At 30.4% G+C, this 16,684-nt stretch overlaps 2 protein-coding genes across 2 annotated transcripts in view; one reads left to right on the top strand and one right to left on the bottom strand.

Annotated features, from left to right (window-relative positions):
- LOC108691133 overlaps positions 1-1,450 on the top strand; it is a 2,175-nt gene extending 725 nt beyond the window's left edge. Inside the window, exons 2-4 of the mRNA XM_018198786.1 lie at positions 153-424; positions 873-1,003; positions 1,261-1,450. Of these exons, the coding sequence (XP_018054275.1) occupies positions 153-424; positions 873-1,003; positions 1,261-1,450 (593 nt within the window). The remainder of the gene's footprint in view (positions 1-152; positions 425-872; positions 1,004-1,260) is intronic.
- An 11,715-nt stretch (positions 1,451-13,165) lies between these two features.
- The window catches only part of LOC108691138 (protein gustavus), a 4,067-nt gene continuing 548 nt past the window's right edge, over positions 13,166-16,684 (bottom strand). The window contains exons 2-5 of the mRNA XM_018198793.1: positions 15,629-15,861; positions 14,242-14,572; positions 13,972-14,130; positions 13,166-13,737 (exon numbers count right to left, since the gene is read on the bottom strand). Of these exons, the coding sequence (XP_018054282.1) occupies positions 13,598-13,737; positions 13,972-14,130; positions 14,242-14,572; positions 15,629-15,861 (863 nt within the window). The 3' untranslated portion in view covers positions 13,166-13,597. The remainder of the gene's footprint in view (positions 13,738-13,971; positions 14,131-14,241; positions 14,573-15,628; positions 15,862-16,684) is intronic.

Consider the following 16,684-nt stretch of genomic DNA (forward strand, 5'->3'; position numbering starts at 1 on the left):
ATATAAGTAATAACTATAAAAGTTCTTCAAAAAAGTATTTGTTAATATTGATAATAATATATGAATATGATAATAGTATATGAAGGCTTAAATTGTTTTAGTCACAGGTTCATTTACATGATATTGTTGATATTAAAAAAAAAATGTTTTAGTGCCTCAACGAGCGTTTCTACATCATAGAAGCGAAAACATACCGTATGGATATGAGTATCCTAATGTTGCATATCCAGTAGCGCAGTCAATAGAGCACTCCATTGGACCGTCATCGAAACAGCTTGTAATAGTCAGTTTCATCGGTCTTCTGCTGCTTTTGGCGATTATACAGAATACGCTTAGCGCTATTAAGCGGAAGGATGCGGTAATGGATCTATTATCGTCCAGGCACAAGCGGGACGTTTACGTTACGCATGATTTTCGTTCCGTGGTATGTAATTTGTGATAATGTTATGTTAAAGGAGATCCTTTCAATCAAAAATGTCTAAAATTCCAAAATGTTTAAATGCAATAAATTATAGAGAATTAATAAATTATACAGAACTTTCTTTTCAATAAGTTTCGGAACTTAAATTTGAATTTTTTCGATATTTTTTAGATTATTCCAGAATTTATTAATTGTATTCAGAAGAAAATTCTCTCAATTTGAAGATTACATTTGAAAAGTTACAAATTAAATTTCAAGTTTTTATCACTCGTCTCAATTCAACCACGAATAGTCAGGCAAGTTTGCTGGAAACTCGAAAGCTTACTTACTATGATGAAACATTTCGTTTCTGTTGGTTGAACAAAATTGCTAGAATAAATCATGAATACCAGACTTCGCAGCAAAAATTTTTGTGTTCAGTAGTAGATTAAGACTTTTCACGAACTTTTAGACCCCAGAGGAAGAAGAGATTCTTAATAGTGATGCCAGAGTACGCTGCATACAGAAGACGATTTGTCTTGAAAATCGCAAGCTCTTTAGAGATTTGGGCACACTGGGTAAAATGCTGGCAAAGTACTTGACGTAAGTTTTATTGTTATTATTTTCATGGCAATTAACACTAGAAACTTAATATAAAGTTAAAAAATAATTTTAAAAAATAAAAAAAAATTATGGAAAAATTTTATGTTCCAGTTATGTGTATAATTGAATTCAATAGAAACGTTTGATAAAAGCGGAATTATAATAAAATTTGCATATCCATTCATATAGTTCCGATTGAATCTAAATTTAATTAAATATGAACTTAATTTATATTAAGATTGAACGGTTTTTCGCAGGAAAAATATAGAAAAATCGTTCAAGTTATCCTCAGGTTGGGATCGCCTTGTGACAGATGCAGGTGCAGCAGGAATTCGAGGTGAAAACTGTGATGTACTTTATAGAGATTGCGAAATTCCCGTAACAAAGAAGAAACATAAAAACGTCCTCACAAACATGACAAATAATAATTTTAATTCAACTTATTAACTATGAAACACTATTTATTTTTGCCTTTTGTGAAAATGTAAATTAAGTTATATAAATATTTGTAAAATTGTATTATATATTTGTTCTTTTAAATAGATCGGAAAATTACTTATATCTCAAAATTAGTATTTGTTCTCAACAAATAGAAATATTGACATAAATTAATTGATAATACATACGTAATATATATTTTTTCCGATACATTGTATTGCCGTATTACCAAAATTACGATAAATAAATAGGTTAGATAAATAAAATAATCCATGATATTAATGACTTTTTAATTACAATATGCTGTGCTGCAGTTCTGATCTGCTACAAACATTGACATCTAGCTTGAACTATTTTAGATAGCAATTCGCTATGGGACACACATCACTTGCATACTCGTTTTCTCTCTCATTCTCTCATTCTCTCTCTCTCTCTCTCTCTCTCTCTCTCTCTCTCGTCATCGGAATTATAAGAAAATATCAAATATCGCAAATGAAGACTTCAATCGTCTTCGGCATTTTGTTGATCTTTTATTTTATCGTCCTCCCTTTTTCGTAAATATTCTCTTCATTCTGTCAGCTAATTATACAACAACACTCCCAATATTATCGTAAACATTAAGGCATTACATACTTATGAGTTTTATATCTCAATTTAAAGTGTTACATAATTTTATATCTCAATTTAAATGATACGCTAATGTGTCATAATACGCTGAACGCGTAAACTTATACTTAAATAGACATGAGATCGCTCGTTAGACCAAGTTTGCATTCCAAAATTTTAACTTTAAACAAAGTTCACTAAAAATATCTTCCGAAATGTGAGATAATATGCTATATAGATAAAGCTTGTTTGTTTCAAAAGTCGAGATAGAGAAAATTCTTATTGGAAGATATCCAGAGCAGATTCTTTCAATCTCCGCTTTTAAAATGGATTAGACGAGAGTATTAGTTTTCTAATACTCTCTAATACCTTAGCCTTATAAGTAATCTAGATTGATCCAGCCAGAATTCTACACAATTCTTTTGTAAGCACAAATTCTTTTGTAAGATCTCGAATGTCTCTTTTAGACATGGGTCTGAATCCTTTATTACATTCTTACTGTTTCACGTTTGGAATCTATTTGAATCAGTAATTTACTTCTCTCTGATTCTATAATATAATACGTATATTCTATAAAGAACTGATTGTGTGAAATTTTGGAATGCAGTTCAACCCGTCTAGTCTGTAAATTTTAACGCATGTATTACAATTTTTCAAAGAGAAGAAGTAAAAAAAAAATGCAAATATTGAGCTGAGTCAAATCTGGTTTATAGATTGCGTCATCGATAATTAGGTATAAGAGAAATACAAAAATTAATGAGTCAAATGCATCATTTGCTTAACGATGTAATTATTTAACGCATGCGTTAAATAATTAATGACACGTGCACTGGAGAGGTAATGCATGTTTTGCAATTTTTCCTCGCATATTAACATATTCTGGCGATTGCATTGATACAGATAGGTAGATCCGCGAAAGCAGTCGTCATGACATAAACACACAGACACACAGACACATATAATCAAGGAACATATAGACAGTCACGTACGAATACGTTGGCTGCGAGAATAAGAATTGTAGGCATTAAACCCAAGCAGTAAATTTCTTTCGCTAGTTTTTTGTTTCGGAGTATCAATTTGTATACTGCGACAATCACGCATTCTTACTTATTTATTTTATTTCTTTTTATTTTATGTTACATGGTTTTCTCGTGCGAATAAATCTTGTCAATCAAGTTAATATCGCGCCTATCTTATTTTCTTATTTTGATTTCTATCCACATACGGAAGTATAATTCACCCGCATTACCACCAAAGTATAAAATCATTTACATCGCGTTAAGTAAATGTATTTGACTCATTAATTTTTGCATATCTCTCTTATGTACTTATAGTTATCGATGGTGAAATCTGTAAACCAGATTCGACTCAGTTCAATATTTTAGAAATCTCTTTATAGAAACTAAAATTATGAAAAACTATAAAAGTTAATTTGCAATAATGAGAAATCTTTAAATAAAATAAATTGTCTCTATGGTAGAGAAAAGCGGGGCTGTTTTGTCCATTTCTCACGATGTTGTTTATGTTTCTGAGCAGCGTATACTGAACATTTAAGGATCATACTTGTGCTTTCAAGAAGCAATCATAATTGTATAAAATAGTTATAAATACGTTACTGCAAAAAAATGTTGTTTATTGCCGTAAATTTTATATTATTTTAAAATTGAAAATGACGGAATAGTTCTGCTCTACCCTATAAAACACAAATAATGATAGAAAGATAAATTATTCGCATTATCTCTTAATTAGCTTTAATTTAATCTTGTGGTCGCCAAATCACTTTTGCATAATTTTACAAATCATTTATAGTAAAATTGGATTACTATCTACAACGATGTTTCATATTTTTGTCATTGTACATATTGTACCTCGCAAATTTTATTTTTATTAAAATTTTTACTTTTACTTATATAATTATAAGAAATGTGGTTTTTTTTTAACATAAAAATAACAAAAAGAAGAGTATAAAACCACAGCAAGTTGTTTTTTGTGATATTTAATATGTAATCAAGTTTATGAATGATTTAGATGTTTCGGCCACAATCTGGCCATCTTCAGTAAATTTATAAATCTTAATAGAAACGCAGAATTTACATAAATTTCACATTCAATTTCAACGGTCCTAATTATAATTTTACTTTTACTTTTAATGTAGGCCGCTGCCTTAAAAAAAGAAAAGCAAAAGAACATAGAGACATATTTTTGTAGGTGATCCGACTGAAAGCAGTTTTGACAACTAACAATGAATTCTATTACTTTCCGCTCTTTCGTCAAAAGTTTGTAATTAACATGTTGACTGCCATTGTCATTCATGATAAAATTTTTTTTTAATGTTATGTAGCATTTAATTTATACAGCATTTATATAGCATCTTATAGCAATTAAATTTTATAAAATTTTTTAAATACTAAATAAAAAATTAATGTTATTTAATATAAAATTTTAAATGACTTAAAAAAATAGATAATGTAAAGTGCGCAATTCAACACATTAGTTACAAAACATAGCCTCACTTATTATGTAAGGATAAGACAAAATTCGCTGGGCAAACAACGTTAATTTACTCAGGAATATAGTCATTTATAATCCAAATATATCTGAAATTACATGTTTCCCTTTAATTATTACGTGAATATTTTGAAAAGATATATCAGAGAAATAATATATTAACATTTATAACATAACTTGTAATAATCCATTATCCAAAGATCGATTTTTTTTATTCATTATCTATATTAATGACTCGGCATTCGATCTGCAATGTTGTTAATTAATAAACTGGTTGAGAAATAGATAATTAAAATCTAAAATTGAAAAAATTATTATATTTTCTCATATTTACCAAAAATTGATTCTAAATAAAGTTTTATGTCAAATTATCCAGAAATAAATTTCGATTTTTTTACCACTTAAAAAATAAACGGACTAACTTTGCCATTTAAAAGTGCAACTCTCTAGAAAACTCTAAGAAGACATTAAACACTCTATGGTTTTAAATATATATATATATAACAGCGTGATAACGCCGTAATTATTCAGGATATTAATAAATCTGTCTGCTTGTATGAAATTTTGACGTCGAAATGTTTTACGATGCGATTATCATTGTGAACGACGACGAGAAGAACGTTGAACGTGGAGCCGTGCTTCTTGGCCAGCTCGCTGAATGCAGATGCACGTCGTCTTTGATGAAGGATAGATTGGAGATCGCGAGATGTACCAAGATGGTAAAGTATAGATATGTTTCAATCCCTGAATATATCTGATTGATTAAAAAAAAACATCGACAAATATCAAGAAGGGTGTAAAAAAACTTTCTAATGTCACCCATCACATATCAGACCCAACTACAGACGATCGATTGAAAGCCGATACTAAAACTCTTGTAATGCCTTTGAATGTCATGTCACGGTTACTATTGACACATATTTACCGCGTACATTTAAATATACATGTCTCTTTCCTTTCTAAATCTCTCAATAAAAAAAGAAACATTGTTTCATTTTTCTTCGTATGAGCGACATTGCAATTGTCGCAGGAAAAATATCTTTTAAACAGTGCTTTAATGGGAAATTCGTTCCTGAATTATAATAGATAATAATGCAATATTATTGAAATTGTAATGAATAATGATGAAATGTTACTGAAATTGTAATGAATAATAATGAAATATTACCGAATATTGAGATTATTAATTGATCCATTTTCGGTATTATTTTATTAAGATTTCATTACAATTTGTTAATATTTATAAATAATTCAATAGAAAATATTATTTATATTTAGCTACGTGTTGATACAAAAATACATTGCATGTACTAGAATACATGCAAAAATCATATACACCCACTGTAATGATTCTGTTTCTAAGAAATTTTCATGAACTGAGGATGTTCACATCTTTCTATATTAATGCTCACAGTCCTTGCAATTAACAATATAACCAAAGTTTCCTATCCAATTTATCGTATTCTGCATGTTGTTGAAAAAAATTGCTTTTACTGTATATTTATAATATTTATTGTTTATTTAAAACTTCTGAAAAATCAAGTTGTTTCGTCTTTATGTAAAAAGCGGAATTTTAATCGTATCGTTAATCGTGCATAAACTGAGCATTAATATAGAAAGACTTCTCAGTTTGTAAAAATTTCCGAGGGACAAAATCGATTACTATGGATATACATATGTAAATTTAACTTGTCTGTAAATTTAATTTGTAGATAATCTGATTTCGGTTATATAGATCTGATTATATAGAGTATGATTAAATTTTACATGCGAGAACCGACACCATCTAGCGACATTCCTAGAAAGATAAATTCAGCGCTTTTCGTTATAATGTTAACTGTTTTCATTATTTTTCAGCAAGTTTCATTACAGTCATTCAATTAGTTCTAACATTTTAATTATCCTGTTCCGTTTTCATTAATAAATCTGTAAAAATCTGTATATTTCGTTCTCATTTCATTATTTTTCAGGTATTTTCATTAATTTTTCTCAGAATTTAGTATATTTCAACATATTCAGTATACATATACTGTAAATATTCTTATTCATATACATGTGTAAAAGTATTATATGTTTTGCATTATTTTTTTTCATGCATTTTCAATAATTATCTTTAGGATTTATGATATTTTAGTAATTCAATATAACAGTGTATAATATCTCTGAATAAATTAGTATAAATATTAAATATATTTGCATTAATTTTTCATTATTTTTCATTACTCTTCATTAATTTTTATTATCATCAAAATTCATAGTATTTCAATATCAAATATATATGTTGAAATATTTTCAACAATATTTCATTTTTCATGTCAATGATTTTTCATTGTTGTTTTCAATAAATTCAGCGATTTTTTTCACTCGAACATAATTTTTTGAATATAATCTTGAGATATTTTAGACCGGTATTCATCGATTCTTATATTTAAGATCGTCTCAAATACAAGCTTAAAATACATGAATCAATGAGAGAGCAATATTAGCATTTTAATACATTACTTAATACAGTACTAAGATAGTCTTGAGATCAGAATGAACGGATATGAACACCAACAAAATTCTTTTATGAACTTATTTCTAAATGTGTATAAGATTGTTCGAGACTGCAGTGCTCTGAGAAAAACTGAAATAAACGTCGCACAGTTAACTTTTTCAAATGTCTTTTAATTATTTTAAACGATATAGCTCTTTTACAATTAAAATTTTTTAAATTTTCAGCTATTTTTAATTTTAGGAATCTAATTTCATATAGAATTGACTTGATGATAATTGTTTCCAATTATTATAAAAGGCTCGTTTTTTATAAGAACGGTAAATTCGAGCCAGGATAAAATCTATTAATCCAGATTCTTTTCCATTTTCGAAATACGTAAATTTTATGTGCACGTGGAAATAACTTTTTTAAAATATTAATTCTTTTGTAAAATATTTCTTTTTCAATGTATCTATAAAATAGATAACAAAAATTCGTAAATTTGACAAAAACTTTTAAATAATTAAAAATAGTATCTATATACATATATATAATTTTAAAATTTATAATTTTGTATGTTTAGTATATTTCTAAATGTATATCAAATATTATGTATAATATTATCGTTATTTATACAATTTTATACACGTAACAAGACTTCGTCTTCTTGACTGTGATCATCAATCTTGTCTTAACACTAATATTTATTTATTTATTCAATTACTAAAAAATGTATATCTTATTCTATTAAATAAAATTTTTTAATTATACTTAGTTAGTCAACATATCTATATTTTACTTTTATTAATAGATATAAATTGAGATTTATTATAGTTATAAAATATCGATTAAAAATTATTTATTTACAATAAAAATAAATTGCAAAAATATCGAAACATAATATTCTTACACTGCATATAAAATGCATGATGTTTGATGAATTACAATTTAACAAATTTCAATAGGAAATAAATAAAAAATATAATATAACTTTACAATCAAAATATGTTTCATGCATAGATAGAAAATTATATTTTCGATCTATGTGTGAAGAATATGTTTTGATCTTATTATTTTATTTATTTTCTATGAATAAGTTTCAATTTTCTATTCCAATTTTTTTTTTAATATTAGAAGAAGATGCATTAATAAAATAATAAGATTCCACCTGAATTGTGTTTGAAAATGATAAAATTTCCTTGTTTCGATCGATATAAAAACAAATACATAGGCTATTATAACGATTTTTCTAATTTTTCTAAAATAATCTTCTATAAAATAAAATTTGTTTAAAAAAATAGTAAAAAGAGATTTCTATTATTCACAAATATATACAAATTTTTAAACACAGTGGAATCATCATAAATTTAATATTTAAGATAACGTATTCCTGAAAATATTATAATTTTTAAGGCATATTTTAATCTTAAAATTTCTTGAATTCTATACATATATCATAGTTTATAATATATTATAGTATTTAAATGTTTAAAATTTTGAAGGGTTATTTTATTCTGCTTTGAAAAATAGTTGTCTTGGGATAAAATAATTCTTAATTCATTAAAATTTTATGGCTTTTATAAAATAAATTTTGAAAATTTTGCAATATAACTAAATTGTGCACTGAATAATTAATTCTTGATCGAATATTCAACTCGAGTGCAATTTCAGCACTATTTAATTTACGTAGATAGTTGTATAAGAAACAATTCCTACGAAATTCTTTTCTTTTCATGTTTATTCCTGTAGCTAATATTAGATGTTATTACATATTATCAAACAATAATGTATTCTACAGAGCAATTGTTGAGCTATTATCATGAGAAAACCGAAATTTATTTCTGGACCACGACTAATACGACACTTTGATAAAATTCAAAATCAAGCGATAACAATTTGCGAACGAAAAAGCGGAAGAAAAAATAAGTCATGAATAAGTATTCACAACATTCACGTATGCATGCAGTATACATTCAACGCGCATCATGCGCATACAAACATACTAACATGTTCTCGCTCTCTTTCTTACACATACTTTCTCCTCTTTTTAGAGTACTAGCATTCAATTAAACTGATTGAACTCGCTAATTATCGTCCCATTACACATTTCATTAATAAATTAGACACATTTGTCGAGGCAACGTAGTTTGCAAGGGCAGGTGGGCAGGCAGTTCACGGAAATTAATCCTTGCAACAGCCACGCAAATTTTGCTGGAACACTTTCCGCGGCGCATGTGAACGAATTGAACTCGCTATCGCGGTTTTATTATTAAAAGCTAGCTTGCCTGTACTTATCATTGTATGCGATCGATTGATGTAAATTAAAAATCGGGACAGTCCAACTATCTTTTCAGCTCCTTTTCAGATTTAGGAGTAAAAAGCTTACTTGTAAAAATGTAAAATAAAATATACCCGTATAAGCTCCATAAAAAAATGTACTGTGAAATCATAAAATTATGAATTATACGATAGTTGACTTTACCGATTTTTTAAATTGAGATATAATTCAATCCAGATGTATATATGAATTATATATTGAGTTTAAATATAATTTAATTTTTTGTTCTATTTCATTCCGCATTTTATGACATTCTGATAACATTGGATTGAATAGTCATATAATAAAATTAGATTGTGCATATTATTTGGTATCTTTTTTTTTATACTGATTTACATTTTTAGCTGTAGTAAATTATTTTTAAAAAATAATGAAAGAATTGTTTTCTTTTTATAAAAACGTGTATTGATATCTGTATCAGTAAAAAGTAATGTAAGTACAGATATCAATACAGATATCAATAAATAAAAAAAAAATTTATAACCATATCGAATTTTAATTGACGATTAAACAACTTAAACACATATTATATCTTTACATTAAGTAAATAATAAATCTGTTTTATTTTAAAATTAATTATAAATATTTAAAAATAAAGTTTAATTGTTGTATCATACATAATACATATACTTTATAATAATATATATTATTAATTTTACCATAAATATGATTAAAAATATACAAATGAAAAGTAATAAAGTGTGTAATAAGAATTTTATCATCGGAAATTAAATTTTTAATTAAGACTGAGCAAAAAAATCAAATTATTCTATCTTTTTATTATTAATTTATCTTTTTGAAAATAAATGTCAATATCAAAATAAAAGATGTGTTTAATTTTTTTCATTTTATTTCTTTTATTTCATTGCTCGAAACAAGCCGTCATTTAAAATAATGTGAAATTAATTTAAATCATAAGAATTTTTATTCTTCGAAAAAGAGAATGGTGGTAAAGATATTCGAAAAAAAATTCTCTGTTATGTTCAATTGTTAAATCGATCGACCGCATACACATTTCTCCCTATCGTATAAAAACTGAAACCACAATTATATCGTAATATTTGTAAATACCTGACTAACACATTGTAAATACCTGATAACGACGACCGAGTAATTAATTAAACTATTGGGATCGATACAGTAATAATATTAATATTGATCATTAATAATAATTTTGTACAATATTTTCATCCTATTTGTCCTCTTTCATGCTCAGCTCGTGACATGCGTTCCTATAGGCAATAATTCATATAAAACAGTATCGGTTCAACGGGTAGCAATAAGTATAGTTGCGGAAAAAAACCTTCCTTTCTGAGGGTGTGCGCGCGCGCGTGTACTAGTGTTCTCGGTTTTCTCGCACGTGTATAACGATATATGAACGACATGAATGAATGTACATTGAATCGTGAACGCTTAAGGCGCGTCTTCGGGTACGTAGTGTTACCTCGTACACGTACTTAGAATCGTATTTTTTTTTCTATCGCGGTATGCAAACTGTAAAGTTCTCCCGCTAGAGAGAAACTGTTTCGACATTTTGCCTTCATGCACAGGCGCCGAATAAAAGATGACAAAGTAAATTATCCGCTGCTACTGTACAGTAAAAACAACGAGGATGACTTCCTTTCCGTGCAGAAGTCCTCTTCGTCACTCTCGCAGCGTTTCTCTTTCTATCTCGTTCCCAGTTTCCACCATAAGACAGAATTATCTTCGACGACGACGTGTCGATGGAGAGATGATACGTTTCTCGCAAAGAGTCGTCTTCGCATCCGTTTATTATTCGATCTATTCGCGTTACAGATTTGTGCACTTTCCCTACGAATTCCGCGATATAAAAGATAGCGAAAACAATGTCGCTAATAGATCACGCTCCCGGATATTGAAAATCATCAAAGCTGTACAATCAAAAGCTCCCGAGTGCGAGATCGTGCTTTTGAAAATATTGCGGGTATGACATGAGACTGGCTATCTCTCCAAATGCTTTGATGATTGTTAGAATGTCCAGCATGCGAACACTGGGCTCATTCAAACAGGTCATCACGGGAAATTGCACCAAGAAGAAACGTAATCATCACAGATATGAGAGCAAATGCGATTTATTACGTTCAATGAGGGTTAGAATGGTCAGATAAACGCTACGAATGATTGACGATAATTTGGAAGACGCGATACGATCCGAATCTCGGACGAACTTAAGCCGGTGGTGCAAACAATGACATCATAGCGATTAACAATCGAAGTGATTTTAAAACCGCATTAAGCTCGTGCGTCAGAAAGTAAGATATACGGAGGTCTGACGACGCGAGATGATTGCTTTGCTTGTATGAAACGATGAAGATGGTACCATTCTCGCATTTTGGTCTGCCTGTTTCCGAATACAATCATCATCCACAATACACACGTATACGTCGTCGTACAATATTATCAATATATCTATATACAAATCGACATAGCCGTTGACGGTGGCATAGTCTTTAACCTAAGCGACAAACGTAAGAGTAAAGAGATACTAGAGCCCAGTCGTAAGATTTGTCATGCTAATAGTATAATAGTTACATATCCGATATAATCAGCATCATTGTTTATCGTCGTCATTGTCGTTATTGTAACTATTACGATCGATAATCCGATAATCGTTATGATGAGTAGTCGACATCGTTACTCGTCACCCTTTTACCGGATTTGCTACATAGCGATTCATGACAGTTTTAATTCGCGTTTGGAATAATTTGTGCCAATGCCCGTGTATTCATTCGCTTCTCTTAAACATTAGTTAAATACATACTATTTTCGGAAGTCATTACAGCACTTTAAATCAATTAGATGTAGATAATTAATTTTAGTAACATGCTTTTTGTTATTAGTTTACTTAGACGTCTTTTATTCGATTCACCACAGCGCGAGTTTTAGATGCTTACCCTTTTTATGTTTGCATTCTTCACTCGGTTTCTCCTCCGCAGAATTCGCAATTATAAAGTCTATGTTTTCGAACACTGCTAAAGAGAATATTATGGCAGGGTTAACTGTATTCTCTTGCTCCTCCGTGCCTTCCTCATCGTGTCTCTGTTTTGTTTTATATTCATCCACGATACACGCACACACCACTATACTTTATTAAATTTAGCATGCTTAGAAAATATTTGAAAAATGAGTCTATTGGAAGGTGGCTGCCCGATGTCCATCACTATACACTTTAAATTGAATTAATCGTTCCACAATTGTGCAATCCATTACCACCTCGTCGACAATTTTTAATTATTCGCCGACGTAAAAACTTTCTTCGTATCTTCTATTTCCGACGTAAAAACCTTCTTCGTATTTTCTATTTTCTCGGTTCGCTTCTTCTCCCTCTTGTTGTTTCACCATTTTTCTGCCCCGGCAGGATTAAGAGTCAGCAGCGCTATCCACTATATTGATCAACCGTTGTAAGCAAGCGACACGTCCGTATCAGTCTCTCCAAGCTTGATTAAGTCTAATTTTTTTTTACTGGCCAACTGCGAAGCGCTGTGTTTCTTCATGTTTTCGTATAATCTTTTGCCTTTCATCTCTAACCATGTGTCTCCGACACGCACATGTCGTATCTCATCGCCATCGTCTGATACAATTTGTCATATACACGTATCGTCAATAAAACGAATATTTAAAAGAAATGCATAAGTATATATACACAAATGTGTAAGTACCGAAATCATCGGTCTTCTCGGTACAACTTTCTAATAATCAATAAATAATAATTCTCTATCTTCATAGATAGAAGTACAAGAAACATAAAACAGAGACAACAATAAGCAACTTAAAACAACATTAAAAACAACTAAATTTAGAAACATTTTTTCTAAATCTTGTTAAAATCCCTTTTTCCATCTTGTCTCTTAACTTTGCCTTCATCGAGTTGAACTTATCGGCGATGGCAATAACATCTGCGAAGATTGCGGTCATCATGACTTGTCTTAATAAGGGCGCCACAAGTCGTTATCAATACGGTATTTCGGCATCGTTCTCTTAGCGCGCCTTCTCGAAGTACTAGGCGTGTCTCGACGCGTCGGCGCATGACGCGTGTCAGTCTGTTTAACATCGTGCGCTTGATTAACGGAGACGCGCGGCTAAGGGGTTGCTGTTCTTGGTGTGTGAGAGGATAGCGGACGGTCGCCTGTGAATCGTAGTGGCAACGTTCTAACACGGTGATGTTCGCAGTCATAATCGTGGCATCTTGAGGAGATTCACTCAGTGGTTACCTTCTGTCCCGGTATAGAAGATAAGTCTTCATCGTCTGCGGTAGATTCAGCTCATTGATCTTGTCTTCTAGTCTATGTTTACCGATTCGCTGTCGAATCACTCTTCGACAGAGATCCATGAGAGGCAGAGGTTCGGCTGTGAAAAAGATAAACATCTAATTAAAAGAAGGATCGCGATAATGCGCAATAAAATGACAGATTTTAGTCACTCGTTGTCTTAATATTTAATAAATATTCATTAAATAAATATTTAAAAAAATGAACCAAGAAAAATGGTCTATTAAGATATAAATATCTTCGTAAGATTGACGTTGCATATTTTTAAAAGTATTGTATTATGAGTAAGTCATTATGAATATAATTCGCTTACGATCAAGTCCGCCGATATATTTCATCGTGATCTCGCAATGTCCCCACACGGCGGACACAATAGGATGCAATTTCCTTCCTTTAAGCCCTCTGAACGCTACTCCAAGATACTGACCATCCACTACGAACGCTAACGTGCCTTCATCCATATCAAGGACAACTGTGAAAAGAAATTATAATAAGTTTAAAATACTCGTAAAGAAATTTCTAATTTTCATAAATTCTTGAAATTACGCGATTGTGCAATTGCAATTATACAGGAATTACTTACCAAGAAATTTATCAGGAACAATAAACGTTTCATCAGACTTGAGAAGGGCTGGATACGTCACGCCAGTGTTGTTTCTTGAGTCATGATAGAGTTTATTTCTACCAAGATCCCAACCCCAACTGAGCTCGTTGTTTCCTACCAAACTCTGGTAGCCGACACTATGTAAAGGTGCATCCGCCGTTGCTACTCCTACGACGGCATGCGTACCTCGTTGCCTCGTGCTCCAATAAAGTTCCCATACGTGCATACCCTTGGTATACCCTACTTTCCCTCGTATGCAATCTGTACTTTGTGCGACAGGATGTCGATGAAACGTTAATTTGTCGTCCTCCTAGGAAAAATAATGAAAACAGTTTAATGAGAAATTCGATTTGTCAAAATTCTAAAGTACACCTTATTAAATTTGAAAATCAATAAAGTGACAGTAAAGTAACATGGATAAAGTAAACGAATTCATATCAGATAGTATTGAAAAGAAATCATAAATTTTTTAATAGTCTAAGTTCGAATGAGTTATATGATAATAAGAACGAAAGTCGTAGTCTCTCTGTATTTTCACTTTTGATTATTTAAGGGAGACTAATATTTATGTAATTTTGAAATAGTTACAATAATTAGAATTATCAAGAAAGGATCCCGTACTTATATGGAAAAAATTTCAGTAAATTAATTGAAACTTTGATATTTTATAGCTTATAAGATATTGATTAAAATTCATGTACACGCAATTGTTAAAAATGGATAGATTTGTTGTAACTATTTGAAAGTTTCTATTTTATTAGATCTAATCGGAAAAGTATCTTTATCTACAATACACAGTTTATTATTTTAACTATATAAGCATTTAGACATAACCCTATATGTGTCCATATGTAATAATATCAGACATACTAATGGAAGAACTATCTATCAACAGAAATACACACATACCGATACATATACATACACTCACATCATCGCTTCCCATCTACGCACACTGAGATATTAACTCCTCCTAAAGGGCACACGTATAATTACATACGTATTTACAATGCTTATACAATTAAAAAAAAAACTGTGTATTGTAGATAAAGATATACGATTAGATTCGAAATAATAACTTTAAAATGATGCTACAATAAATTATGTTTATTTTTAATGGCTGTGACTATGGAGGTTATTGATCAGCATAAGTTTACGCTGATTACAAAATATTAGATTATATATTTCAATCAACTTGACTGAAATCATTTTTTCCTTATAATTAGTGTCGGATACTTTAACTAAACATTCGATAAACGTTCGAGTAACAAGGATAAATTATATATATAATATACAAAGTTGTATATATTTGTATTTACTTATACATTTTTTAAGATTTTTCAATATTTCTGTAATCAATATATACCTTGACAAAAATATTTAGACTACGATCATCAGCGTTCCAGCTGTGATGGACTTGTGTTTCTCGCGAGGCTGGCGGCATGTCGAGAAGCACATCGAGGCGTGGCGGCCTCGCGAAGTCCTGGGCCAGTTCGCGCGGTATCACCGATCGTGTATACGTCGTGTTGTTGCCACCGCCAACACCGACTCCGCCGCCGGCTCCGGCACCACTCTCCCGGCTCATGCTCTTCACGCCGCCTGGAAAATAGAAATAAATTCAGTCCCTGTCGAATTCTACAATGTCTATGTTCGTTTACGCAACGAGTACAGTCACACTTGATTTCACTTTCGACACAAATAAAGGTACAAATAAAGGCTTCGCTGCCGATAAAGTTATCTAAATATAACAGTCCAGCATCTCAACTAAAATATGCGATGTGACCGACATAAGAATCTTTTTAAGAGTGTGCACTAGCACGTAGCAATCATTAATTCGGACAACGGACAACTATGATTATGTCTATTCTTACAACGTTAACACTTTATGAAGAAATTATTCTTTATATGTATATAAAGACAGATAGGAAACAAAATATTTCTATAGAAGTCTCTGTTTTGGGGAATGTCCACTTTCACAGTCGTTGAACATACGCATGATTGAAACTTTATTTTGTTCTATGAACCATCATTTCTGCGCAGGCCTGTGTTTATAAATACTATCGTCAGAATGGTTTGATGATCGTATTTATCGCAATTTTATAACTTTGTTAGTACATATACTCCATTTTTATAAAGTTTATCACGATGTGAAAAGATATGAAAAAGAAATACATCACACGCATGCACACAATTTGATTGACTTTAAGCACTTGTGTCGCGACGCATCAACTGCAGCCAGACAAATAATAGAAAAAGATAAACGATAGTACATCCGTGCTTGATGTATATTTTGAAAATAAATTTTAGACTTCACATGAAAAAATTCTGTTTTCAATTTTTTTTATTATTTTTTAAAATTGTAAACTGTCCGTTTCTTTCTCTCTCTCTCTCTCTCTCTCTCTCTCTCTCTCTCTCTCTCTCT

The sequence above is a fragment of the Atta colombica genome, unplaced genomic scaffold (assembly GCF_001594045.1).
Source record: "Atta colombica isolate Treedump-2 unplaced genomic scaffold, Acol1.0 scaffold401, whole genome shotgun sequence".
Lineage (NCBI taxonomy): Eukaryota > Metazoa > Arthropoda > Insecta > Hymenoptera > Formicidae > Atta > Atta colombica.